This window comes from Triticum aestivum, chromosome 3B (assembly GCF_018294505.1).
Source record: "Triticum aestivum cultivar Chinese Spring chromosome 3B, IWGSC CS RefSeq v2.1, whole genome shotgun sequence".
Lineage (NCBI taxonomy): Eukaryota > Viridiplantae > Streptophyta > Magnoliopsida > Poales > Poaceae > Triticum > Triticum aestivum.
In genome coordinates, this window is record NC_057801.1 from 461272329 (window position 1) to 461299059 (window position 26731).

Consider the following 26731-nt stretch of genomic DNA (forward strand, 5'->3'; position numbering starts at 1 on the left):
TAGGTAAATGATAAAAAAGAATTTTTGATGCGGAGTGATACTTTGGCATAATTTCAATGTAAATCTTCTTAATTGTGGTATGAATATTCAGATCCAAAAGATTCAAGACAAAAGTTCATATTGACATAAAAGTAATAATACTTCAAGCGTACTAATCAAAGCAATCATGTCTTCTCAAAATAGCATGGTTAAAGAAAGTTATCCCTACAAAATCATATAGTCTGGCTAAGCTATATCTTCATCACACAAAGTATTTAATCATGCACAACCCCGATGACGAGCCAAGCAATTGTTTCATACTTTAGTAATCTCAAACTTTTTCAACTTTCACGCAATACATGAGCGTGAGCCATGGACATAGCACTATAGGTGGAATAGAATGGTGGTTGTGGAGAAGACAAAAAAGGAGAAGATAGTCTCACATCAACTAGGCGTATCAATGGGCTATGGAGATGCCCATCAATAGATATCGATGTGAGTGAGTAGGGATTGCCATGCAACGGATGCACTAGAGCTATAAGTATATGAAAGCTCAACAAAAGAAACTAAGTGGGTGTGCATCCAACTTGCTTGCTCACGAAGACCTAGGGCACTTTTGAGGAAGCCCATCATTGGAATATACAAGCCAAGTTCTATAATGAAAAATTCCCACTAGTATATGAAAGTGACAACATATGAGACTCTCTATCATGAAGATCATGGTGCTACTTTGAAGCACAAGTGTGGAAAAGGATAGTAGCATTGTCCCTTCTCTCTTTTTCTCTCATTTTTTTTATTTGGTGGGCTTCTTTGGCCTCTTTTTTATTGGCTTCTTTGGCCTCTTTTATTTTCATAAGTCCGGAGTCTCATCCTGACTTATGGGGGAATCATAGTCTCCATCATCCTTTCCTCACTGGGACAATGCTCTAATAATGATGATCATCACACTTTTATTTTTTTCTTACAACTCAACAATTACAACTCGATACTTAGAACAAAATATGACTCTATATGAATGCCTCCAGCGGTGTACCGGGATATGCAATGAATCAAGAGCGACATGTATGAAAGAATTATGAAGGTGGCCTTGCCACAAATACAATGTCAACTACATGTTCATGCAAAAATCAATATGACAAAAGTAATGTATGTCATATGAACGGAACGGTGGAAAGTTGCATGGCAATATATCTCGGAATGGCTATGGAAATGCCATGATAGGTAGGTATGGTGGCTGTTTTGAGGAAGGTATATGGCGGGTGTATGATACCGGCGAAAAGTGTGTGGTATTAGAGAGGCTAGCAATGGTGGAAGGGTGAGAGTGCATATAATCCATGGACTCAACATTAATCAAAAGAACTCATGCACTTGTTACAAAAATTTAGAAGTCATCAAAAACCAAAGCACTACACGCATACTACTAGGGGGATAGATTGGTAGGAAAAGACCATTGCTCGTCCCCGACTGCCACTCATAAGAAAGACAATCAATAAATAAAATTGTGCTCCGACTTCATCACAAAGCGGTTCACCATACGTGCATGCTACGGGAATCACAAACTTCAACACAAGCATTCTTTAAATTCATAATCACCCCAACTAGCATTGCTTTGATATTATCACCTCCATATCTCAAAACAATTATCAAGCATCAAACTTATCTTAGTATTCAACGCACTCAAAAGAAAGTTTCACATATCTTGAATACCAAGTATATTATCTTTAAGCAAATTACCATGCTATTAACAACTCTTAAAGTAATCTAAGTGAAGCATGAGAGATCAATAGTTTCTTTAAAACAAATCCACCACCGTGCTCTAAAAGATCTAAGTGAAGCACTAGAGCAAAAATTGTCACGCTCAAAAAATATAAGTGAAGCACTATGAGCAAAACTATCAAGCTCAAAAGATATAAGTGAAACACTATGAGCAAAACTATCAAGCTCAAAAGATATAAGTGAAGCACTATGAGCAAAACTATTAAGCTCAAAAGATATAAGTGAAGCACATAGAGTATTCTAGCAAATTCCAAATCATGTATGGCTTTCTCAAAAGGTGTGTACAGCAAGGATGATTGTGGTAAACTAACAAGCAAAGACGCAAATAATACAAGACGCTCCAAGCAAAACACATAACATGTGGTGAATAAAAATATAGCTCCAAGTAAATTACCAAGGAAGTAGACGAAAGAGGGGATGCCTTCCGGGGCATCCCCAAGCTTTGAATTTTTGGTGTCCTTGGATTATCTTGGGGGTGCCATGGGCATCCCCAATCTTAGGCTCTTGCCACTCTTTGTTCCATAATCCATCAAAAGAATTCACCCAAAACTTGAAAACTTCACAACACAAAACTCAATAAAAATCTCATGAGCTCCGTTAGTGAAAGAAAACAAAAGGCTACTTTAAGGTACTGTAATGAACTCATTCTTTATTTATATTGGTGTTAAACCTACTGTATTCCAACTTCCTTATGGTTTATAAACTAATTTATTAGCCATAGATGCATTGAAATAAGCAAACAACACAAGAAAAACAGAATCTGTCAAAAACAGAACAGTCTGTAGCAATCTGTAACTAACGCAAACTTCTGGAACTCTAAAAATTCTACCAAAATAGGACGTACTGGACAACTTGTTTGTCGATCATCAGCAAAAAGAATCAATGCAAAAGCACGTTTCTGTTATTTATTGAAATTTTTCTCGTGAGCACAAAGTTTCTGTTTCTCAGCAGAATCAAATCAACTATCATCATAGCTTATCCTATAGGTTCTACTTGGCACAAACACTAATTAAAACATAAAACCACATCTAAACAGAAATTAGAAACAAAATTTAACACTAAACAGGAACAAAAACAAAGAAAAAAAAATAAAATTGGGTTGCCTCCAAACAAGCGCTATCGTTTAACGCCCCTAGCTGGGCATAAAAGCAAGGATAGATCTAGGTTTTGCCATCTTTGGCACTTGATGCATAAGTAGCAAGAGAGGATCTCCTTTATAAGTCATTCATCCTTCTATTCAGATTAATAACATTGCCATTAATGGATGAGGTGAGATTAAGCACGTTACGGAAGTTTGCATCTAAGCTAGACTTCATCTCTTTGATAATTTCATTTTGATAAAAGCACAAGAGAGTAGTTGATTCAACTTTATCATTTAAGGGGTGCCCAAATATGGTTTTCATTTTTTCATAGGTATCTATAGCATCCCCTTCAAGAAAACCTTCTTCAAAAATAGAATCTAGAACTTGTTTCAAAGAGGCAGGCAGGCCAACATAGAAACTTTTTAAGTAAACCTCAATTTGATATTGTGGCACATAACTAGCCCGAATCCTTAATAACCTATCCCAAGCATCTTTTAAAGATTCATCAAGTTAATAGCGAAAGATTCCGGAATCATCATCATCAAAATTATCTAACTTCTCATTGGTGATCCCGGCGGGTCTTTCCGTAGCATCATTGTTTATGAGCTTAGAAAGCATAGAGGGGTTACCCAAGGCACTAGAACTCGGGAGAAATCCCTTAGTTCTTTTTGATTCGGCCATGGCAACGGGAAGGCAAACGAGAAAAAAAAGCGAAAGGGAAAGAGAGGAGGAGATTGGGAAAGAGAGGGCGAATAAAACGGCAAGGGTGAAGTGGGGGAGAGGAAAACGAGAGGCAAATAATGTAATGTGAGAGATAGGGATTGTGATGGGTACTTGGTATGGTTGACTTTTGCGCAAACTCCCCGGCAACGGTGCTAGAAATTCTTCTTGCTACCTCTTGAGCACTGCGTTGGATTTCTCCGAAGAGGAGAGGATGATGCAGTAAAGTAGCGTAAGTATTTCCCTCAGTTTTTGAGAAGCAAGATATCAATCCAGTAGGAGATCACGCACGAGTCCCTCGTACCTACACAAAACGATAGCTACTCGCAACCAACACGATTAGGGGTTGTCAATCCCTTCACGGTCACTTACGAGGGTGAGATCTGATAGAGATGATAAATAATATTTTTGGTATTTTTGATATAGAGATGCAAAGTAAAAAGTAAAAGGCAAAGTAAAAAAACAAATCAAGTAAATAAAGTAATGGAGATTGATATGATGAGAATAGACCCGGGGGCCATAGGTTTCACTAGTGGCTTCTCTCAAGAGCATAAGTATTCTATGGTGGGTGAACAAATTACTGTTGAGCAATTGATAGAATTGAGCATAATTATGAGTATATCTAGGTATGATCATGTGTATAGGCATCACGTCCAAGACAAGTAGATCGAAACGATTCTGCATCTACTACTATTACTCCACTCATCGACCGCTATCCAGCATGCATCTAGAGTATTAAGTTAAAAACAGAGTAACACCTTAAGCAAGATGACATGATGTTGAGGGATAAATTCATGCAATATCATAAAAACCCCATCTTGTTATCCTCGATGGCAACAATATAATACGTGCCTTGCCGCCCCTGCTGTCACTGGGAAAGGACACCGCAAGATTGAACCCAAAGCTAAACACTTCTCCCATTGCAAGAACTACCAATCTAGTTGGCCAAACCAAACGGATAATTCGAAGAGACTTGCAAAGATAACTCAATCATACATAAAATAATTCAGAGAAGATTCAAATATTATTCATAGATAAGCTGGATCATAAACCCACAATTCATCGGTCTCAACAAACACACCACAAAAAGAAGATTACATCAAATAAATCTCCACAAGAGAGGGGGAGAACATTGTATTGAGATCCAAAAAGAGAGAAGAAGCCATCTAGCTACTAGCTATGGACCCGAAGGTCTGAAGTAAACTACTCACACTTCATCGGAGAGGCTATGGTGTTGATGTAGAAGCCCTCCATGGTAGATGCTCCCTCCGGCGGAGCTCCGGAACAGGCCCCAAGATGGGATCTCGCGGATACAGAAAGTTGCAGCGGTGGAATTAGGTTTTTGGCTCCATCTTTGATATGACGGGGGTACGTAGTTATATATAGGAGGAAGGAGTACGTCGGTGGAGCAACAGGGGGCCCATGAGGCAGGGGGCGCGTCCTAGGTGGGCGCGCCCCCCACCCTCATGACCTCCTCGGTTGTTCCTTGGAGCAGGGTCCAAGTCTCCTGGATCACGTTCGGTGAGAAAATCATGTTCCCGAAGGTTTCATTCCGTTTGGACTCCGTTTGATATTCTGTTTCTTCGAAATACTGAAATAGGCAAAAAACAGCAATTCTGGGTTGGGCCTCCGGTTAATAGGTTAGTCCCAAAAATAATATAAAAGTGGAAAATAAAGCCCAATATAGTCCAAAACAGTAGATAAAGTAGCATGGAGCAATCAAAAATTATAGATACGTTGGAGACATATCAGGGAGCACACCGCATCTCTCTCTCTCTTCGCAGGGGACCGTGATGATTCCGCTGCTTCCTGGCATCTTGAAGACATTGTAGCCATGGTGGGTCACCGCCATGAACTTGCCCAGGTCTGGATACCCAAGGATGGCACTGTATGGCAGGTGGATATGGGCGATGTCGAAGTCGATGAGCTCGGTGCGATAGTTGTCGCGCTGGCCGAAGGTGACAGGGAGGCGGACATGCCCTATCGGGGTGGTGGAACCGTCGATGACTCCTGAGAAAGGCTTGGTCGGCTAGAGCTGATCGTATGGCACTTGAATTTGTCGAACATCTCGATGGACAGGACGTTAAGCCATGCGCCGCCATCGATGAGGGTCCTGGTGACTTGCACGTTGCTGATGACTGGGGAACAAAGCATCAGGAGGACGCCAGCAGTAGCTACGCACTTGAGTTGATCTGCCGAGCTGAAGGTGATGGCGCACTTGGACCACCAAAGCGGGTGTGTGGCCTCGAGCTTGGGGAGGACTGCGTTCACCTCGCGAGCAAACTGCTTGAAGATGCGCTGAGAGGCTGGGGCCTGAGCTCCGCCTAAGATGCAGGCGATAGCACGCGGTTCCTGGAAGCCCCCAGCCCCCTCGTCATGGTGATGGTCGTCATTCCTTCTTGGCGATGGCGGCAGAGGAGGAAGGCCTGCGTTGCCCTGCGGGCGGTCCTCGCGAGGCTGATCCCTCCAGGCGCCCTCGCGAGGCTGGTCCTGCCAACGATCCTCACGAGCTCGGTCACACCACTCCTGGCGAGGGCCATGGTCGTCACATAGTCCTCCGCCACGTCCTCCTCCTCGGTCGTAGCTCCGGTCGTTGCACTCGGGGCGTCGACCGAAGCGTCCTTCTCGAACGGCCCTGAGCTCTTGGCATTCGTTGGTGTTGTGGGTGTGGAGGTTGTGGTAGGCGCGGAATGGTCGGCTGCCCTTGGACGACTCCGGCTGGTCCCTGCCGCACTTCGTGTCTGGTTCTGCTGCAAGCACGGCTGCTCCTTTGCGCTTCGCGTCCTTAGCCTTGGCCTTCTTTTCTTCTGGGTCAGCAGCTGGAAGCTCGAGGAGGGAGAGGCACCCTTCCTCAGCTCTTGCGCACTTGGTCGCCAAGTTGAACAGCTCCAGAGACGTGCACAACTCCTCGTGGATGGCAAGCTCCTCCTTCATCTTGACGTCGTGGACACCATCAGAGAATGCTGAGATGATGGCCTTGTCCGTCACCTTGGGGATCTTGAGGTGGGGCTGTTGAAGCGCTGGATGTATTTCTGCAGGGTCTCCCCAGGTTGTTTCTTGATGCGGCGCAGGTCACCCGCGGCCGGGGGGCAGTCGCAAGTGCCCTCTAAGTTGGCGATGAAGTGGCTGCGCATCTCGTCCTAGGAGGAGATCGAGCCGGGAGGCAGGTTCAGGAGCCACGTGCGGGCACCATCCTTGAGCGCCATGGGAAACCAGTTCATCATGACCTTCTCGTCTCTGTTGGCCGCCTCGATGCCCAGCTCGTAGAGCTGCAAGAACTCCGCAGGGTCGGCGGTGCCGTCATAGCAAGGAGGCAGGTCCGGCTTGAACTTGCCCGGCCAGGCGACGCTACGCAGCTCGATGGTGAAGGTGCGGCAACCTGTTGTGGTCACTAGAGCCCTTTGCTGACGCGGGGCTTGCTCTTGGTGGTACCCGTGCACTCCCGCCAGGGGCAGTACGGGGTCTTGGCGCGCCGGTGCAGGGAGACGGTCTTGCCATGCTGGTGCAGGAAGCACGGGAGCGCCTTCTTGAGGTCGAGGGATTTCTTGGTAGCTTTTTTCTTATTGCGCGGGCGCTGGATGCGGTGGGTCACGTCCAGCGGCCGCACGCCTTGGAGCCAGGGCGCCATCTTGGGGGAGAGGTGGCGGAGGCGCTCCCTGAGCTGCATTGCCCATACCTGGAGAGCGAGGTAGCGAGAGGGACGGCGCGGGAGAGCCCCCTGTGGCACTAACGAGCTCGGTGATGCAAACGAGCCATTCTTTGTAGAGGTCATCAATGTGGCGGTAGTGCAGGAGCGCACGTGCCAGAAGCAGAGCGGCCTGCGTGTCCGTGGAGGCGCGACGAGCGTGAGACGACGAACTAGCTGGGGTCAGCGACGGAGTAGCGGTGCGGCCTTCCCGCCGCACCGAGGGGTGCAGCGAAGATGCTTGCTGCTCGTTCCCCGCCGGGCCGGTGGCGGTGTTGGCGGTAGGCGAAGGAGAACGACGAGGAGGCCCGCCGACAGGAGCCGTCTGGGTAACGCGAGCGGCGAGAGCAGCCCGGCGCTCGGTGTGGGCTTGGCGAGCGTCCACCATGGATGCGACGAAGTGACGGGACGCAGATCAGCGGAAGGAAGATTCTAGCGCACCCCTACCTGGCGCGCCAAATGTCGGATATCGGGTTTCGGCAAAACCCTTAAGGTTCGAACTCTGGGGTGCGCACGAAGATCTCCCCCTACCGAATCTCGCTCTCAGCCTCACCGCGATCCCTAAGCTAGATCGATGAACAACACAAGAGACACAAGATTTATACAGGTTCGGGTCACCGTTGTGGTGTAATACCCTACTCCTGTGTGTGGTGGTGGATTGCCTCTTAGGCTGACGATGAACGGTACAGAGGAAGAACAGCCTCGCGAGGAGAGGTGTTCTTATGCTTGGTGGTGTGTGGATGAACTTAACTCTCATCTCTACTGTGGTGTCTAGCTCTATTTATAGAGGCCCTGGTCCTCTTCCCAAATATTGAGCGGGAAGGGATCCAACAATGGCCATTTTGAAAGGAGACAACAAGTACAATCTATCCTAACTAAAGGTGCTCTTCAACTGCCAAAGGTGTTGGTGATGACGCCGTCTTGGGCTCCACGATGACCTCTGTCCTACCGTCCTGCTGGTCTTGGTCTTGTTGCACCGATATGGAAACCTTTGCATGATGCCTCGGTACTCCACGCCTGCGCTTGCCCCCTTTGCACCAAAGAGGAAACGAGGACAATGCGCGGGCTGGCGCCCGCCTGGCCTTGATCGTCATGGCTTGCGTCATGGGAACCTCGCGAGGTACCCCTTGCCTTGATCTCTCCGCCTCCTCGCGAGCCTGCCTGGTGAGGCCACTCCTGAGGAGGTCTTGTGCCGTCCGCCCCGCGAGGCTTAGCCCCTCGCGAGGGTCTTGAGTGTTGGTTGATGAAGACGGGTCGTACTGGGCCATTGGTTGAGCCACGCTGTAGGCTGCAGGCAGGCAAGTCTGGGGACCCCATTCCTAGAACGCCGACATGCCCCTTTACTTGCATTACCCAACTTTGATAAACCATTTGAAATACATTGCGATGCTAGCGGTTGCAGCATAGGAGGTGTGTTGATGCAAGAGAAGCGCTCCATAGCTTACTTTAGTGAAAAACTTTCCGGAGTGCAACTTAACTACCCCATCTATGACAAAGAGCTATATGATTTAGTGAGAGTTTTGCATGTTTGGGAACATTATGTTTGTCCTCATGAGTTCATTCTTCACACGGATCATGAAACGCTTAAGTACCTTAAGGGTCAAACTAAGTTAAACAAGCGTCATGCTAAGTGGAGTGAATTCATTGAGTCTTTTCCTTATGTCATCAAATATATCAAAGGCAAAGAGAATGTTGTGGCGAATGCGCTTTCCCGTAGATGCATGCTTGTTACCAAACTTGAATTGAATGTCATTGGCTTTGAGCACATAAAAGACTTGTATGCGCATGATCCTACTTTTGCTATTCCATATGCCAAATGTTTGACGCATACATGTTAGGAACGCTATTACATCAAATATGATTATCTTATGAGAGCTAACAAACTATGTATTCCCGAGTCTTCTCTTCGTTTGTTACTTTTGCAAGAATCTCATGGAGGAGGACTTATGGGACACTTTGGACGCGACAAGACCTTTGCTACGCTCTCAAAGAACTACTTTTGGCCCAAGATGTTTCGCGACGTCTCACGCTTCGCCAACCGATGCTATACATGTTGCAAAGCTAAGTCTAAAGTTCAATCACATGGTCTCAATGTGACACTTCCTATTCCGTATCATCCTTGGAAAAATATTAGTATGGACTTTGTGCTTGGTTTGCCTCGAACTCGAAATGGCAAAGATCTTGTGTTTGTTTTTGTGGACCGATTCTCTAAAATGACTCATTTCATCCCATGCAACAAGATAGATGATGCTTCACATGTTGTCAATCTCTTTTGTAGGAAAATCTTATGCCTACATGGAGTGCCAAAGACGATTGTCTCGGACCGCGACGTCAAGTTCCTAAGCTACTTTTGGAAGACCTTATGCGCCAAACTCGAAATGAAGCTTTTGTTCTCTTCGGCATACCATCCACAAACCGACGGCCAAACGGAGGTAACGAACCGGACACTATCTACGCTCCTATGCGTGTTGATCAAGAAGAACATCAAAGAGTGGGAGTAGTGTCTACCCATCATCGAGTATGCCGACAATTGAGCACGGCACTATACTACCGGCAAGTCCCCCTTCGAGGTCGTCTACGGCTTCAAACCGTTGTCCCTATTGGACATTCTGCCCCTACCACTACAAGAGAGCATCAACATGGATGCAAGTGCACGAGTGAGCTACCTCAAGAAGATGCATGAATATACACTGCAAACCATCAAGTGCCAAGTACAATGACTCGCGGCCAAGCTCAACATCAAAAAGCAACCCATGATATTAAACATAGGAGATCTTGTGTGGCTACACCTTCGCAAGGACCACTTCCCCAACAAACACAAATCCAAGCTTCTACCTCAAACCGACGGACCCTTCAAGGTGCTAGCACGCTACAGCAACAATGCTTACAAGATCGATCTCCCACGCGACAAGTACAACATGAGCGACATCTTCAATGTCAATGGTCTCTCTCCCTACCATGGTGACGAGTCTTTTGATCCAAGGTCGGATCTTTCCCAAGGGGGGAGATGATGTAGAGCATCCCACGGTCATCCCCATGGACCTACCTACATATCCCACGACACCACTTGGACCAATGACAAGAGCTCGAGCAAAGGCTATTGAAACTAAGGTGAACTCGCTCCTCTCTGAACTATCACTTTCTTCATATGAGACATGGCTACTACCTCAAGCGGAGACCCTATGTGTAATCAGGTACTTGGAGGAAGGCGATGGAGCAGTTGCACCCAACGGACAAGATGGCGAGAACACCGAGTGCGAGGACCTAGAGGAAGAGCTACCAGGAAGCTACAACCCTCGGACGACCGACACCTGTCGGATGTCCGACGCCTGGAGGCACCAGCCGGCCAGCTAAGTCCCATCCTATGCACCCTCCAGCGGCCAGACGGCCGACCGCGACCGGACGTCTGACACCTCCTAGTGCCCGGACGACCGAGCCCCACTGGACGAGTGGCGCCACCATCACAGAACCAAAACCTCAGAAGTATGGAGACTACCGGACGACTGACGCACCGGACATCCGACCCCGGCCGGAAGTCCGACGCCTCCTGATGAGAGCCGAAACTTCGGAAATCCGACACTTACCGGACGTCCAAGCGTCCGCGAGACACCGGACGACCGGTAACTATCGGACATCCGACGCCTGTGTGTTGACAGGGTGTTGGGCCGAAGCCCATGTACTCTTTCATGACCCTAGGCTATATTTACTCCGCCTCCTCCCTCTTATTAGGGTTAGCAATGTGATAGCTCATTTGAGAGATAGAGCTTTGCTCATGCACTTGATTACTTCTCCATCGGAGTTCACGACCTCTACGGAGAAGATCCCCCAAGTGGATTCAAGACCCCTCACGGGAAGACCTCCTCACAGAGAAGAACTACCGCCTCTTGTATCGTCCTTTGTTGCATTTGGATCTTGTATCACTCTTTATGTTCATGGATCTAGCATATGTGTGATTGGATCTCATCAATTTGAGTGTTTCCCCTCGTGTTTCCCCTCGTGTTCATCATAGGATCACCTCCAAATCATGAAAGATCGGCCTTAGGGAATCCACCCTACACCACCAGTGCCGCAAGCCTAAGTGGGAAAACAATTCCCCAGCTCGGCGAGCAGGAGAAACAATCGTGCCCACCCCCCCCCCCCCCGCTCAAGGTGTCTAGCAATATCGCTAATCATCTGGGGCTAGCGCCCGGTACCACTCTTGGTGATTATGTGGGCGATCATGTACAATTTGAAATGGCTGAGGTAGTAGAGGTCTATAGATACGAGCACGGGAAGCCTCTCGTCAAACCTGATCAGCTCCCGCATCTACCAACGATGATGCGAGGATTGCATGACTGGTACTTGGAAACCTGTAGGAAGTCTGGGACCGACAGTATGATGTTGGGAATTAAAGATGAGCATGACTTCATTGGATTCGCCCTGATGCATGTTGAATTTGTGGAATTTTATTTCAATTATTCAATCAACAGGCCCTAGACAAACAACTCATGACTTGCTAGTGTCTGTAAGTATTATTTCTGTAATTAAGTCTCTAGCTTAGCTCGTTCATTGCATGTATATATAATTATCCTCACTATATTATGCAGATTGAAGATCGTCGAATGCAAAAGAGGACAAATCTATGACATTGGGTTCATTAGCCCAAATACCGTAAATAATGGGCAGTACAAAACATAGCCGAAGATACTGAGGAGAACTTGCTAAAAGTGTTCCTTCGACATCAAAACAAAAGGGGAATACTCTTTTCTTACAACTTCCAGTGAGTGTTACTGTCTTGTGCATATTCAGTTTCGCTTACTCGAGATTATTAAGTGTAATTGATGAGTTATGCGTGTGCAGGTTCCACTTTATTCTGCTATCCATTAAGCTTGACGGGGCATTAGTAATTGTCTTAGACTCGAGACGTAAAGAGCAAAAAGAGTGGGTGGACATGAGTGAAATGTTCCAGAGGTAAGTTCAATCATTATCGCACCATATCGACAACTTTCATTCATTTCCTGATATCAAGTAATCATTTTCTTTGTCGGGCAGGGTTTGGAAAAAGTTCACCGGAATGGTCCCGAGTCTGAAGAAGGAGCTGCGATTTACACAATCCAAAGTAAGTAGTACTAGCTAGTTCCGTGCATCTCTAATTGATTCTAGTTTCATCTCAATACCATTATCATGCTTGATTATCGGTTTGACTGAACTGTATTCTTGTAAAGTGCTTGTGGCAGGCACTCGGGACTGATTTATGTGGATACTACGTTTGCGAGTTCATTCGCAACTCGACCCTTGAGTAGGGCATAACTTCAAAACAATTAGAAGTATGTAAACAATTTTCACAATTCTTTATTATTACCATCAATTGTGTTGAGTTTCATTCATATATATGTATTGACCCCCTTCTTTAAATTAGATCTGGCAGATGCGGGATGAACTCCTACCACATGACTGCATACAAGCAATTCAAGAGAAATTGGTGGGATTCTTTCTTGACCACGTCATACCTAAACACGGAGAATACCATATGGAATTGCAAATGGATCTTAGGTAGATGATGTTAGGGATTGTAAGAGATGTTATATTGTATATATGTAGTAGCGTCAGATAGATATCCGAAAACTTGTTGTTCGACCAAGCACGGAGAAAGAGAGGTCACTTCTCTATATATGTTCATGACGATCTTGTGTAATTAATGGTTCCTTCATTTGCTTACTAGCTAGCGTCGAGTTCTCTCTATATTTAGTAGCTAGCGTCGACCAAGCACGGAGAAAGAGAGGTCACTTCTGTCTAGTAGCTAGCTAACACAATATGAAACCCTAATAAACCCTCCAAAACCCTTAAAAAACCCTTTGAAAAACAAAAAAAACAGCGTGTGGGAGCTGCTGATGCGTGGCTGTCTTTTAGTCTCGGTCGGTGTTACCAACCGGGACTAAAGGTCCTCCTTCCTGGGCGCCCCACAACGGCCACATGGAGCTCCTTTAGTCCTGGTTCGTAAGCCAATCAGGACTAAAAGTAATGGGCATTAATCCCCATCGTTTTGTCCTGGTTGCAGAACTGGGACTAAAGGCCCTCTGGAACCGGGACTGATGCCATGTTTTCTACTAGTGTGAAAACAAGTGTAGCAAGGCACTCGGGCATCCTGTAGTCCATGGTGGGCCCGTCAATTAGACGTCCATAAGCGGTATTGGTTAGCTAGCCACATGAAAATTTTGCAATTGACTGGCATCCAACTACGCCAAATGCAGTCGGCCGTGGTGGACTGAATGTGTCCCGTATAGAGTCTCTTGTACGTCGATGTGACGGTGTATTTCCCAGACTCATTGCAAGGCCACTCCAAACGGTCCGACGTCTCAGTGTTCCTGTCAACCATGGCGATGGCTTGGCAGAGCTCATAGACTTGCATGTGGCCTAGAAAGGATAACTTGCCATGTACATCCTCTGTCCAAGCGTTATCGATGAGCGCGTGATGGACATCTCTTCTATTGCGGTTTCTGGTACTGACAGACTGCAGTAGGAGAGGAGCAATGTCCACTACTGCTAGTCCATGGATCCATTGGTCTTTCCAGAATAGCACTTTCGATCCTTCATCCACCGTGATCTTGACAAAGCTATCAAAAATGCCATGAGCTTGCTCTTCCATCATCACGTGCAGGCCTTGCCAAGGCCTATTTGGGTCAGATCTTCTTAGCCACTCCCATCGTACTCGAAGTGGGAGCGCTTGTAAGCTCATGTTTTTAATCACGAGGCCTCCAAACCGAGTTGGGCGGGAAATCGTATCCCAGCGACGAGGCATTGACCGTCGTTGATCTTGTCCTTCCCTGCCCAGAAGAAGGATCACATCCATTTGTTGATGTCCTCAATAACCCAAGCCGGGGGGGGGGGGTCAAGCACTAGTAACTGATGAATCGGTCTGGCTGCGATCACTGACTTGATGAGCATTAGCCTCCCTGGTCGCTAAATGAATCCATGTTGCCACGCATGAATGAAGTTTCGGACCTGGTCGATGAGGGGTTGCCAGTCCGCTTTGGTTAGCTGGTTTACCGCAAGTTGAAGACCTAGGTAGCGGCAGGGAAAGCATCTGAGCTTGCATTGCAGCATCACCTTCATTCTCAGTTTATCCAGCTCGTTTTGCCTGATGAGGATCACGTTAGACTTGTCCTTGCCAAGGCCTATTTGGGTCGGATCTTCTCAGCCACTCCCATCGTACTAGAAGCGTGAGCGCTTGTAAGCTCATGTTTTTAATCCCGAGGCCTCCAAACCGATTCGGACAGCAAATGGTATCCAGGCAACGAGACATTGACCATCGTTGATCTTGTCCTTCCCTGCCCAGAAGAAGGATCGCATCCATTTGTTCATGCCCTCAATAACCCAAGCCCGGGGGGGTCAAACACTAGTAACTGATGAATCGGTCTGGCTGTGATCACTTACTTGATGAGGATTAGCCTCCCTGGTCGATGAATGAATCCACGTTGCCACGCAGGAATGAAGTTTCGGACCTGGTCGATGAGGGGCTGCCAGTCCATTTTGGTTAGCTGGTTTATCGCAAGTTGAAGACCTAGGTAGCGGCAGGGAAATCATCCGAGCTTGCATTGCAACATCACCTCCACTCTCAGTTCATCCAACTCGTTTTGCCTGATGAGGATCGCGTTAGACTTGTTGTAGTTGATCCGTAATCCAGAGGCTTCACCAAAGATGTCAAAAGATGTTTTCACAAAACTAAGATTTTGCGGTGAGGGTCTGATGAATAGGGCAAGATCATCAACATATAGTGATAGCCTTTCGGTGGCAAAGATCCCTCTAAACGAGCTTAGTACTCCTTCGTCGCTTGCCTTCTCGATTACGTACGTGAGGGAGTCTATTGCAATGACGAAGAGCGGGGCGGATCCTCCTGCCTCAGTCCTGGAAGCTCTTCCCTGGGACACCGTTGACAACCACTCGAGTGTTCGTAGACTGCAAACGGATGGAGATCCATCCAATCCGTCTATGGCCAAAGCCCCTCGCCCTCAAGTTCTCATGTAAGAAAGGCCAAGACAAAGTATCAAAAGCTTTGGTGATATCAAGTTTCAGGAACATCCCCTTTTCCTTCCTCGCGTGTAGCTAACGGGCCACAAGTTGTCGTGTATGTTTCTTTCCTTGATGAACGTTGAGTGGTGGTTAATTGCAGCAATCTCTGACATATGCGCCCGCGCCCTTGAAGCCAGAATTTTGGCAAACAGTTGAGTATGTGTTTCTTCGCCATTTATTACCATGGCTTTTTGCGGAGCCGCACGATGATGTGCCGGCTGCGTCCATGGTCCACGCACGGCGGAGGGACCCGGCCGCCGAACCCAATCAGGGCGGAACGCTTGACGCTAAGCTCACGATTTCTAATCGTGGGCGACAGATTCTCGCGGTAGTTGGAGCACCGTGCCGGGCGTGGCGACTGGCGAGCGCACGGCATGTATACTCTACTAGTACCAGTACGTCGCAGTCCATGCAGGTGTCCCCCACTCCACCTGGCCTCGGCCCCATGCTACGCCAAGTGTCGCCCCCGTCGCACGCGTGGACGCTCCGGCGTCGGCGTCGCGTCACGAATCATGGACGCATGGATGGACCACCGGAACCCAGCGCATATAATTCTCTGCGTTTGTGAGTTGGTCACGTACGCCCTAGCCACAAGCATATCACCAGCACTGCACGATCGTCTCCCCTCCCACGCGCCAAGATATTCCACACGTTCCTTTCACTAGAAAGATTTTTCAACAACAGTTGTCTTCTTTCTTTCTGCACGAGGGACCAGAACGGCCGGCTCTATGATCGGCAAGGGACCGTTCGGGACAGTGATCTGTAAAACGCGATTTGTTGCGTGCTTCTAGCCGTAACGTGCGTACGCGGCGTTGTTGGGTCGACACTTGGACTCCGATCTGTTTCTTCTTTCTTTGTCTGCAGGGTGTCTCGTTCATACGTGTTGGATGGACCTTCACCCGGAAGGTAAGCGACCGGTGTCAAGGTCCTCTCGGTTAGTTGGTTGTCCATTCGTCGTTGCCAATGCTGCCACCTAACGGCCACGCTCCACCATCTTTTTGCCTACTTCTGGCTCATGTTTTGCCGTGTCCATTAGGCTGTGCTCAAGAACGATCGACGAACTAAATTTTCTACTCCAGAGTTATTTAGTGTGCCAAACGGAGTGTCCAAGTGTCTCGGACTAGAATGCCCTGAGACGGTTATTTTCTTTCGAGTGATGGTTGGTGACACTGACAAGTGACACCACAAAATTTCGACAGCATTCGAGACTGAAACCAATTGAATAATTATCATGCTTTTCATCTGATCCTTGAAGTCAATAACCAGTGTCTTTACGGGAAGTTCGCCGCGGCGAGCCGGAGAAATCCCCATCCCCTTGCCTCACCCTCTCCTTTCTCCCCTCAACTCCCCTGCTACCGCCGGCGGGCACCGCGCCCATTAATCCCGTCAAACCACCCATCACCGACTATATTCAACCACACCAGCACCAACGCTCTTTGTGCTACCACGTCGTGTGCCACACTGGGAGACATGGGGGCGCTGCAAGGGCTGTGGAGACATGCGAGTTTGTGCTTTTTGATGGCGGCGGTGGATGCTTTGTCGGCGGCGAGCTGAGGCTACGTCTACTTGACTCTCGCCATGGTCTGCAACCGGCATCTGTGATGCTGCAACCAGTGGTGGCCGGAGCTGGGACTGGTCTCACCGGAAGCTGCTATCTGCAGTGCGTCATGGCTAGAGTGAGACCAGTGCGACGATAGTGACGTCGGGATGCTGGAACCGCGGCCAGGAGGAGCTGTAATTGTGGCCCCAAAAAAGCTGGAACCGCGCCGGATGCTGGCAAGTGCTACAACCATGGCGGTCAGATGCTGGAACCCGCATAAATTTCTGCTTCCATTGGCGTTTTGGGTTTGCTGAAACTAGCACCGTTTTTGTAATTTTTTTACCACGGTTTTGTATTTTACTAGAACCAGCCTCAATTTTTGCTACCATAGTCGTTTTGATTTGTTGGAATCAACCCTCAACTTTCATCTTTGCTACCACCGGCGTTTTGGTTTGCTTAAACAAGCTTAAATTTTTGCTACCATCACCTTTTGTTTTGTTGGAACGACGTTTAATTTTTGAACTTTTTGTTACCACCGTTATTTGGTTTGCTGGAACCAGCGCCAATATTTGCTATAGCCGCCGTTTGCCGTGAGACCACGGAGTCGTCGCCATTGTTTCTGCAGGAGAGTGAGGGAGGGGGATGAGCAGCACCGGTGAGGGGTGAACTGATTTTTGCTGGAACCGACATAATATTTTGCTATGACCCATGAATTTTTGTTGTTGTGACCAACAAATTGAAGCAAGGACGAGCTCGACGACGGGGTGCTGCGGCCATCTCCACCGGAGTTGCCATGGCCGGTAAGTACGGGCCGCCAATGATGAGGCGGCGACCGCGGTTGCCGGCGAGCATGAGGCCGAGGACGGGCGTGGGCGGCGTGAGCGAAAGGCGAGCGTATATCTGGCCATGGGTCGGGCCGGGCCGGGCTTGGACCGGGCCTAAAAAAGCCCATGGCAGAAAACTGAGGCTCATGCCCTACCATCAGGCCTACTTTTCAAGCCCAAGCCCGGCCCATCTAGTCAAAAGCCCTCAAAAGCCCTTAGGGCTTAGGGCCGTGGGCCAGGCCTCTTCCTTAAAATGCCAATATGCCAAGCCCAAGCCCGTCCAGGCCTTGCTGGTGGGCTCAAAACTTAGGCCCAAGCCCGGCCCACGAGCAAGCCCATCGGGCCTAGGCCCTGGATTTTAGGGCCGGGCCTGGGTGGGCTGACAGGGCCGAGCCTGAGATGGCCGGGACTAGGCGAGCGCGGCGTTGGGGGGGGGGGCGCCCGAGACGGTGAGATGCAGGGGAACTGTGCAAGCACGTGATGCGTGAGGACGAAGATCTCTAGGACGAACCTTTTTTTTTGCTAGATCCAACGGCCAGGGCTAGTGGGATCCTGTTGGTGCAATACCTGCCTACCTTGTGTTTTGGAGATTGTTGACAGAAACAGGTATGGACTAATTTGTTTGCTAGTGCACACAGAGAGAAAAGTCCATACACAACCGAAGAGAATGCTGTCTCCGGTGCTGAGTTCGAGGAATTTCATCGAAGCATATCTGCGTTGCAGAGAAGAACAAGCTATATCTGTTGAAGTAATAGAGTCGAGAAGATTAATGTGAAGAAATCGACCCCTCGAAAGTTTACTGCTGAATCGAACCTTTTGTTTCAATACTGTCGTCTGAAGAAACTGACCGTTGTGATTGAAGTCGAAGATAAAGTGAAGACGCAGCGTTCATTTTGTTTTTCTTCTTTCAGTCTGTCGAGTCATAGGACCGCCATACTATTAAGAGGGGTATAGGTTCTCGATGCTTAGATCAGCTGTGATGCTTAGCCACAACCTATGAAAGATGCGAGAGAAATCTCTTTGTGTTCCGAGTAAATACTTGCCAGCAAGAGAGTGTGATCTTCTTCGCTGTGAGAGATTTACCTCGGGCCGAGGAATTAGCATTTCTTGCTCCGCAAGAAATGTTACCATTGTGCTCAAATCCGACCATTGGAATCGTGTTGTTAGGCCACTGGCTGAGGCCGATGTCCAATTTGGTCATTTCCCATCTGAGAAGGTTGCAACTATAAATAGCCACCCCGCTCCAATGTTATTCGTTGGCTGCTCCGGTTGAGATTTCTGAGAAGATTGATTTGAGCAACCCCTCCCCGAGTGATTTGAATTTGAGATCCACCGAGAGAAAACCAAGAGCCCAAACTTAGACAGTGGTTTAGCATCACAATAGTTCTGAGTGAGAGTTCTTGTACCTATTACTCTTGAGAGCTGCGCACTCTCTAGATGGATAGGTTTGACTTTGAGTGTTGAAGAATTGTTGTCTTCACCGAGTCTGATCTTCAGCAACCAAGAGTGATTGTGGTTCGTGAAGGTCAACCAAAGGTTTGGAGATCGCCGACAAGGATCTACCACGAGTGAAATCAACCTGAGTCTGATCAGCTCCGCATTGAAGGAGAATAGGGTGAAGAGAGTTTATCTTCCGTGTTAAATCACAGCCCCTCCAACCAGACGTAGCCCTTTGGCAGAAGGGTGAACTGGTCTACCAAATCTCTTGTCGCCATCGAGCACCACTGGTTAAATCTACTCTAGTGCATTTCATTCAGTAGTTTTCATTCGTGCTGTGTGCCGACGGTTTACCCGATCGTTTATTTACCCTCATCATGTGTATCTGTGCTTACTCCTATCTTAATCCTTGTATATTTTCCTTCGTAGCCATCTAAACCTCTGTCTTACTTGTGTAACCTCCATATGTCAGTTTCAGCTATGCTATGTCTCGTTCTGTTACATCTGTTTGCTTGTTGTATAACCCTCATTGTAGTTATACCTATAATCTATCAAGCTCGCTCTGTTGTAAATGTTTTCCTCGATGAATATGTCTTTGACAAAGAAAATTGATTCAGCGCATTTCTCTCGATACTCTATTCCACTGTTGTGTTTGGGTTAAGTTTCAAAGCTTTCGAAAGAAAAATTGATTCTCTCATTCATCCCCCCCTAGTCGATATACTCTCGGTCCTAACAGATCCGACGGCTAGCGCGTGACCGGCCAAGCTGGCGTGTCGGTGCCTATCGGTCGTCCCAAAAGGGCTATTGCTTCTTGTGGTGCGTTATGAAAATTGCCCCCAAAGTTGCAAAATATTACCCATCAATGCCCACCTATAAGTGATAAAAACCGTTTCACACATAGGAATCCGGTCTGGGCTGGCCCATGCAGTAGGGGCCTCCTATAATGCACTTTGTGTGCTGAGAGAATACGCAACACACCCCTTTCGGCTGGCCCATGTCCAGGCAAATTGTTTTTTAAATTTCGTTTTTTCCTTTTCATTTCTATTTACCTTTTTTCTTCTTTCAATAATTTGGGACTTTATAAAAGTTCCGAAATTTAAAAAATGATAATTTTGTAATAAAATATTTAATAACCATAAAATGTTTGTGTATTATAAAATACTCACGATTTTATAAAAAAAATGTTTGCTTATTCATAAAAATGTTTGAAATTTTGAAAAAATATTCAGGAAATAAAAAATGTTCATAATTTTTTAAAAGTTTCGTGTATTAATAAATGTTAATAAGATTGAAGAAATTTCGCCAATTAAAAAACTGTCATGAATGGAAAAATATTCTAAAAATTCAAAAATTGTTCATGACTTAATAGTTTATTCATTCATAAAATGTTCGCTAATTTAAAAAATGACCAGGCATTTCAAAAATATTAAATAAAAATATATTTTCTGAATTTCAAAAATTGTTCGACCAATTTCCAAAATAATTTTCACCCATTCTAGAAATGTTCACTAGTTCAAGATTTTTTTAAAGAAATACTCACTATTTTTAAGTATTGTTTGCAAATAATATAAAATGTTCAAAAATTTGTAAAAATGTTCATAAATTTGAAAAATGTTCATGATTTCAAATATGTTCATGAGTATAGAAAAATATTCATAATTCATGATGAAGGGTGATAGTGTATATCGGTGATGCAACAAAATGTGATTATGGCTATTTGAGATTATGATTTTTTTTCTCCCGTTATAACGCACGGGACCTTTTGCTACTAGTAAAGGGGCTATTGCTTCTTGCTGTACGTCATGGATATTTTCCCCAAAGTTGTAAAATATTACCCACCAATGCCACATATAAATGGATTCTAAAAATAATGCAACCTATAAGTGATAAAAAAAACTTTCACACATGGGTATCCCCCGCCTGGGCCGGCCCATGTAGTAGGGACCTCCTATACTGCGCCCTGCATGCTAGGAGAAGATGCAGCGCGCCTGTTTGTTTGTTTTTTATTTTTTTCCTTTTCCTTTCCATTTTCTTTTTTCTACTTTTAAAAATTTAGGACTTAAAAAAGGTTCCAAAATTAAAAAATGCGAATTTTGAAATAAAATATTAATAAATCAGAACATGTTTGTGGATTCAAAAAATGTTCGTGATTTTATAAAAAATGTTTGATTATTTCAAAATTTTGAAAACAAATGGTCAGGAAATAAAAAATGTTCATGATTTCTTAGAAGGTTGATGTATTAAAAATTGTTAATGAAATTGAACAAAATTTTGCTTATTCATTGTTCATGAATGGAAAAATACCCTAAAAATTAAAAAACTGTTCATGACTTACAAAATAGTCTATCCACTGATTGAAAAAATGATCATGCATTTCAAAAAAATGTTTGTTAAATGATTTTTTTTCTTGAATTTTAAAATAATCCCACCAATTTCCAAAACAATGTTCTTCAATTCTAGAAATGCTCGCCGACTCAAGAAAATTGTTAAAAAGAATGTTCACAATCTTTAAGAAATGTTTGCAAATAGTTTTAAAATGTTCATGAATTGAAAAAAATGTTCTTGATTTTGGAAAATGTTTGAAAATTTGTAAAAGTATTCATGAATTTGAAAAATGTTAACGATTTCAAATATGTTCATGAGTTTAAAAAATTGTTTATGGTTTCACAACATTGTGAGTGATAGTGTATCTCGGTCATGTAGCAAAACATGATCATGGCCATTGAAGATTATGATCTCTTTTCTCCCGTTGCAATGCACGGGCTCTTTTGCTAGTAAGAAGTAAAAGCTCAACAGAGGGAGAATTCCACCCCCGTTGATTCCTATAATTGAAAAAGAGGTGCGTACCTTAACAAACCAGTTACCAATCCGAGCACCGAGCAGCACAAATATAGGAGAATTCTCTCCCGTTGATTCCTCTATAAAAGAAAAAAAAAGGTACATCTTCCATAGGTCCGCGAAGAGTATCATATGCTTCTTAAGTACCCCCTCCATTCACTTTTATAAGATGTTCCGTATATTTCAATATAATCTACATACAAAATGAAATGAGTGAATAAATACGTACAATTTATAATAGTGAACGGAGGGAGTAATAAATAGTCAAGCAGGAAACCAAGCAACCGGTCAACCGAAAAGAGTTGACAGAAACTTATCATATAGGATTAATTTTCCACTTACATATTCCCTCCGTCCCATAATATAAGAGCGTTTTTTACACTAGACTACGTTCTTATATTATGGGAGAAATGGCAAGTCCGTATGTGACAAAGGATCACGTGCAAACAGAAAGTGCAAACAGAAATATCAAGCACAGCCGCTTTGTGCTTTCTGCAGCATGCCGTCCAGTAATTCATGTCCTAGATAATTTGGCTTGCATCTATTACCAGGCAGAGGCAACCTAGCTAAAAATGCACACTGCATCTTTCGTCTTTGTATTTGCACGTTCAGCAGCTTGAAAATGTCAGAACAACACTTGTGCACTGAGCTGAACACGGTTATAGCATTTGCGTCTGATGAAACCTTCAGTTAAAAACAGAAATTGAAACCTTCTACACATAAGCAACAGTTAAGCATATACAGTACAATACAAAATGAGGACACCAATTATTTGGATGTACAGCAACGGCGTCAAGGCTGGTGACTCTGAACTTCATGCAGGGTAGTATGGTAGGAGCCAGCAGTTTTACTGGATCTCACATCAGAGGCCCAGACGTTGGGTTGGGAAACAAAGAAAGCCCAGTCCTCTCATCATGGAAATGACTTCCCAGGTTAGCTGAGTTGTTGGCGTTCAGGCCGGGATTCGACATGTCCATACAATCACTGAATGGGTCGAAGAAGTCTGAGTACCTCACATTGGCTACCGGTATCTCTGGCAGAGAGTTGAAAATCCCATCGAACATCTCGTAATTCTCATCAGCTTGTGGCACAAAGGCAGAGATGTCAGCTGGTGGTGGGATTAGAGACACATAGTCATCAACTTCTGGAATTGGCAGAATGGAAGAGATATGCTCGTGGAATTGTGGCAAAGAAGCAACTAGATCATCTCCCGCCTTCTTTGCTCGGATGACCTTTGCATGACACAAAGCAGCATACAGTAAGCAACTATCGACTGCGTGCCAAAATGACTAAAATGCTTAAATAACCAGGAAGAAAGATTAAGTACAAATCGGTTTTTGTCATCGTCTTTGTATATCATGATGAAGTCTCCCACTCGAAGGTTATGGGTTCGGACATAATCCCCTGGGATGTTTAAGGGAGGGAGAAAAATGTAAGAACTTGATCCACAAGTGCAACAGAATAAACATGATGAAAATAAAGGTATTCACCAGTATTCTCAAGTACATACATCCTGCTCTTGTTGTTCGGCCAGTATCTGTACGGAGATAATAAACTGTGTCATTGTAGTGGATATGCTAGACCAAATTAAACATAAATGCAGGGATGTCACTGGAACTAAGAACATTCGTAACATGATTCATATTCACATGTCATACTTCTGATGGTTTTAGAGAAAACTACCTTATCTGATACAATTCATTTCTTGTTACACATGGCAGAGTATTAAAATAAATTACCACCATCATAATCATGCCATCATGCTTTTTTCACAGGAATTTCGTCAATTTTATGGCTGAGATTGTAAAAGTGAGGTACAACAAAGATCATATGGGTACTGTAGCTCATAGCAGCAAACATTAACGCAAAAAAGAAAAACAATTTGTCCAACCTGTACTTGAATGTCCACAGTTGCGCATTTAGCAAATCATGCATGCGTAGACTTCTGCCATCCTTTGATGTCAGAATTGGGAGGTAAGCCTCCGATTCTTTCTGTGCAAAGAGTGTCGAAGACAAGTGTCAACAGTTAGAGAGCATGGACTATGATGGTAAAATGAAGTGTGTAAAAGCTGTTTAAATAAGAACTCACCTTCGGGAGAACAATTCTCCCAAGCTGGCTTATGTCACTATTACGGAGCTCCTTCTGCAGAATAACTCGCAACCCAGCCACTTGATGCTACACAAACATTGTAGAATCTTTTAATACAATGCACTAGTTTGATTAACACTGTTTCCTTTTCTGAAAAAAAATACTTCCTATATGTTTTGCATAAATCTTACATTTGGATCTAGAGCAACTCTATTTAAATCCAGCTCATTTACCTATCACAAAAATACGAATTCATTTAGGGAGCAGGTAGAAAAAATATTAAGTACCACATTAGATGTGTCTATTTCTAAGTTGAAACGGAAATTCTTATTTCTAAGTCAATGATCCTGAGCATTGATGCTTCAACTAACGGAAAATAAATAGCTGCAAATTGTAGATTGTGTACAACTTAGTCAACGTAGAAATGATTATCTTAAGCTGGTGACAAATGTGTAAATAGCAAGTGTCTTAAGTTGTACTACAAATGCCCTCTTACACCAGTTCTTTCCATCATAGTAATAGAAATGATGCTACGTTCACAAAGTTTCTCGCCTCTTAAACAGCTTAAGAACAGCGCAGATAATTTTCATAGCTTCTGTTTAAAATAATCCCTCCGTCCCAAAATAAGTGTTTCAACTTTGTACTAGCTCTAGTATAAATTTGTACTAAGCTCAAGACACTTATTTTGAGTATAAGATAAATCACCCTACAAAGTCCAAATCAAACATGAAAACATAACTAGCACCTGGAAATTGCATTAAGCTCAAAAGAAGTTACTTGGGGCCATTAAGGTTCAAGAACCCCAGTCCCAAGAAACACTGCTACATTCATACCAGATGATCTACCAGTCCTTCCAGTCAGCACACTGGTACACAAGTACACATAATGTATCAGCTAGTATATACTGCCTGACATAATTACCGTTGTGGCCCATGCCCCATCTATGGAAAAAAAGCCAAAAGATTCATTGAAATGAAAAATTCAATTAACATGTGCTGCTATTTCCTGCGATTATTGTGCTGCAGTAAGCTACTAGAGAAAGCACATGTATGGACAATTCCTACAAACTTTGCAGCGCCTCCTGGAAATAGCAATAACACGACATTTGTGGACACAGTAAATGTGCAATGCACATAACAACATTGACAAAAGAAAGTGAGTATGTGAAGGACTAAATCACGCACTTGTAGCTAATACTTAGTGTGCACTGCTGTAATATATATAACCACGCAAGAATTCTTGTTTTTTCTTTTCAAAAAGAGGGGAAAGACCCTCGGCGTCTGCACTGAGTGATGCACACAGTCAGGCAAGTGCTCTTGTTACCCTTGCACATAACTACACTGACATCATGATAATGCGAACCGCTAAGTGTTCTTGTTACACTGAAACTGCAAGATGGGACCTACAGGACATATTCTATCCATGTGCCACATGAGACACGACAGAACATGAGTTCCCAAATCTTACTCTGATTATTAGTTCCCAAACATGGATAATTAGTACTATATGATGAGTTATTGACTGGCCAAAACTAGTACCAGTGAACGGACCATCGACGTCGTAGATCCGACAGAGAAGTACAATAATAACCCCTTACCATAACCTGTTGCCTAGCACTAACGACAACAATCGAGCAAAAAAAAATCAAATGATCACATTCACACCTAAGCACACACCCGTACGCTAGGTCGGTGAAATCTGATCGTGGAATTCAAAAGAAGACCTGCAAAGATCCCCTAGACTCGCAACAATGCACCAATCAAATCGGCAATCGGGCAGATCAGAGCCCCCAATCAACCACAAACGTCAACACCTAGAGGCGCCTCGATCGCTGTCCATCAATCAAAACTCAAAATCCGGGACCAGGAGGAGGAAGGAACGAACGAACGATCGCCCTCCTCTTGCCCCTGGGCCTCCAGCCCGCCACCACGGCCCACCACCTCCTCGGAGATCCCATATATACGGAGGATCAACCCCACCTACACACAGTAGGACGTGGCCATGAATTCCGAGGCACTCACTGGTCGGATCGCCGGCATCCACCGGACGCCGCCGCGGGGCCCGCGGCCGCCGGACCTCCGCTTCCGGGTGACCAGCTGCGGCCGGTACTCGCCGATTCCGTCGCCGGAGGAGGAGGAGGTGGTGGATGCGGAGGGGGAGCGGCGCTTGCTGCTGCTGCTGCTGCTGCTGATGGCGGCCATGCCGGCGGGCCGGGAGGAGGAGGAGGAGGAGGAGGTGAAGGCGGAGGATGCGGCGGCTAGGGTTGGGGCAGCGCGGGGCACATTTATGGGCGAGATGGGTGGGCGGGCGGAGAATCGGAGACGGGGGCGCGGTGCCAAGTGGCAGGCGAGCTCTGAAATGGGCGCAGGTGGGGAGCCAGCGCCCGACGGGGCGATGCCGAGGGCGCGCGGGCGCGGCCAACCGCGCGGGCGCGGCCAACCGCGCGGGCGCAAGGTGGCAGGCGCCGGGTGGGAGGCGCGGGGAGGCCGCTCCTGGCGTTTTTTCCGCATGGGGATTCCCCGCGGGGTTCGAGGCGACTGGCTTGGCTCCCTTGTGAGTTTTGAAATCCGGGGGCCGCCTGGTTTGGGTTCCGTGTTTCGCACTCGGCCTTGCGCTTGCGCTTGCCCGTGGTGGTGGTTGGCTCACTCATCACTGCCGCCCCGCCCCCGCGGGAGCTCTGCTCGTTCACTGGTCGTAGGCTGCGGTGGAGCT

At 45.9% G+C, this 26731-nt stretch overlaps 1 protein-coding gene across 1 annotated transcript; it reads right to left on the reverse strand.

Annotated features, from left to right (window-relative positions):
- Positions 1 to 22575: 22575 nt before the first annotated feature.
- On the reverse strand, positions 22576 to 26446 carry LOC123070365 (B3 domain-containing protein LFL1). The gene is made up of 7 exons (XM_044493552.1): positions 26041 to 26446; positions 24211 to 24252; positions 24020 to 24106; positions 23822 to 23922; positions 23421 to 23467; positions 23258 to 23334; positions 22576 to 23162 (listed from the first exon to the last, which is right to left on the reverse strand). The coding sequence occupies exons 1-7, from the start codon at positions 26218 to 26220 to the stop codon at positions 22788 to 22790; spliced, it is 909 nt and encodes a 302-aa protein (XP_044349487.1). The 5' UTR covers positions 26221 to 26446; the 3' UTR covers positions 22576 to 22787.
- Positions 26447 to 26731: the final 285 nt, after the last annotated feature.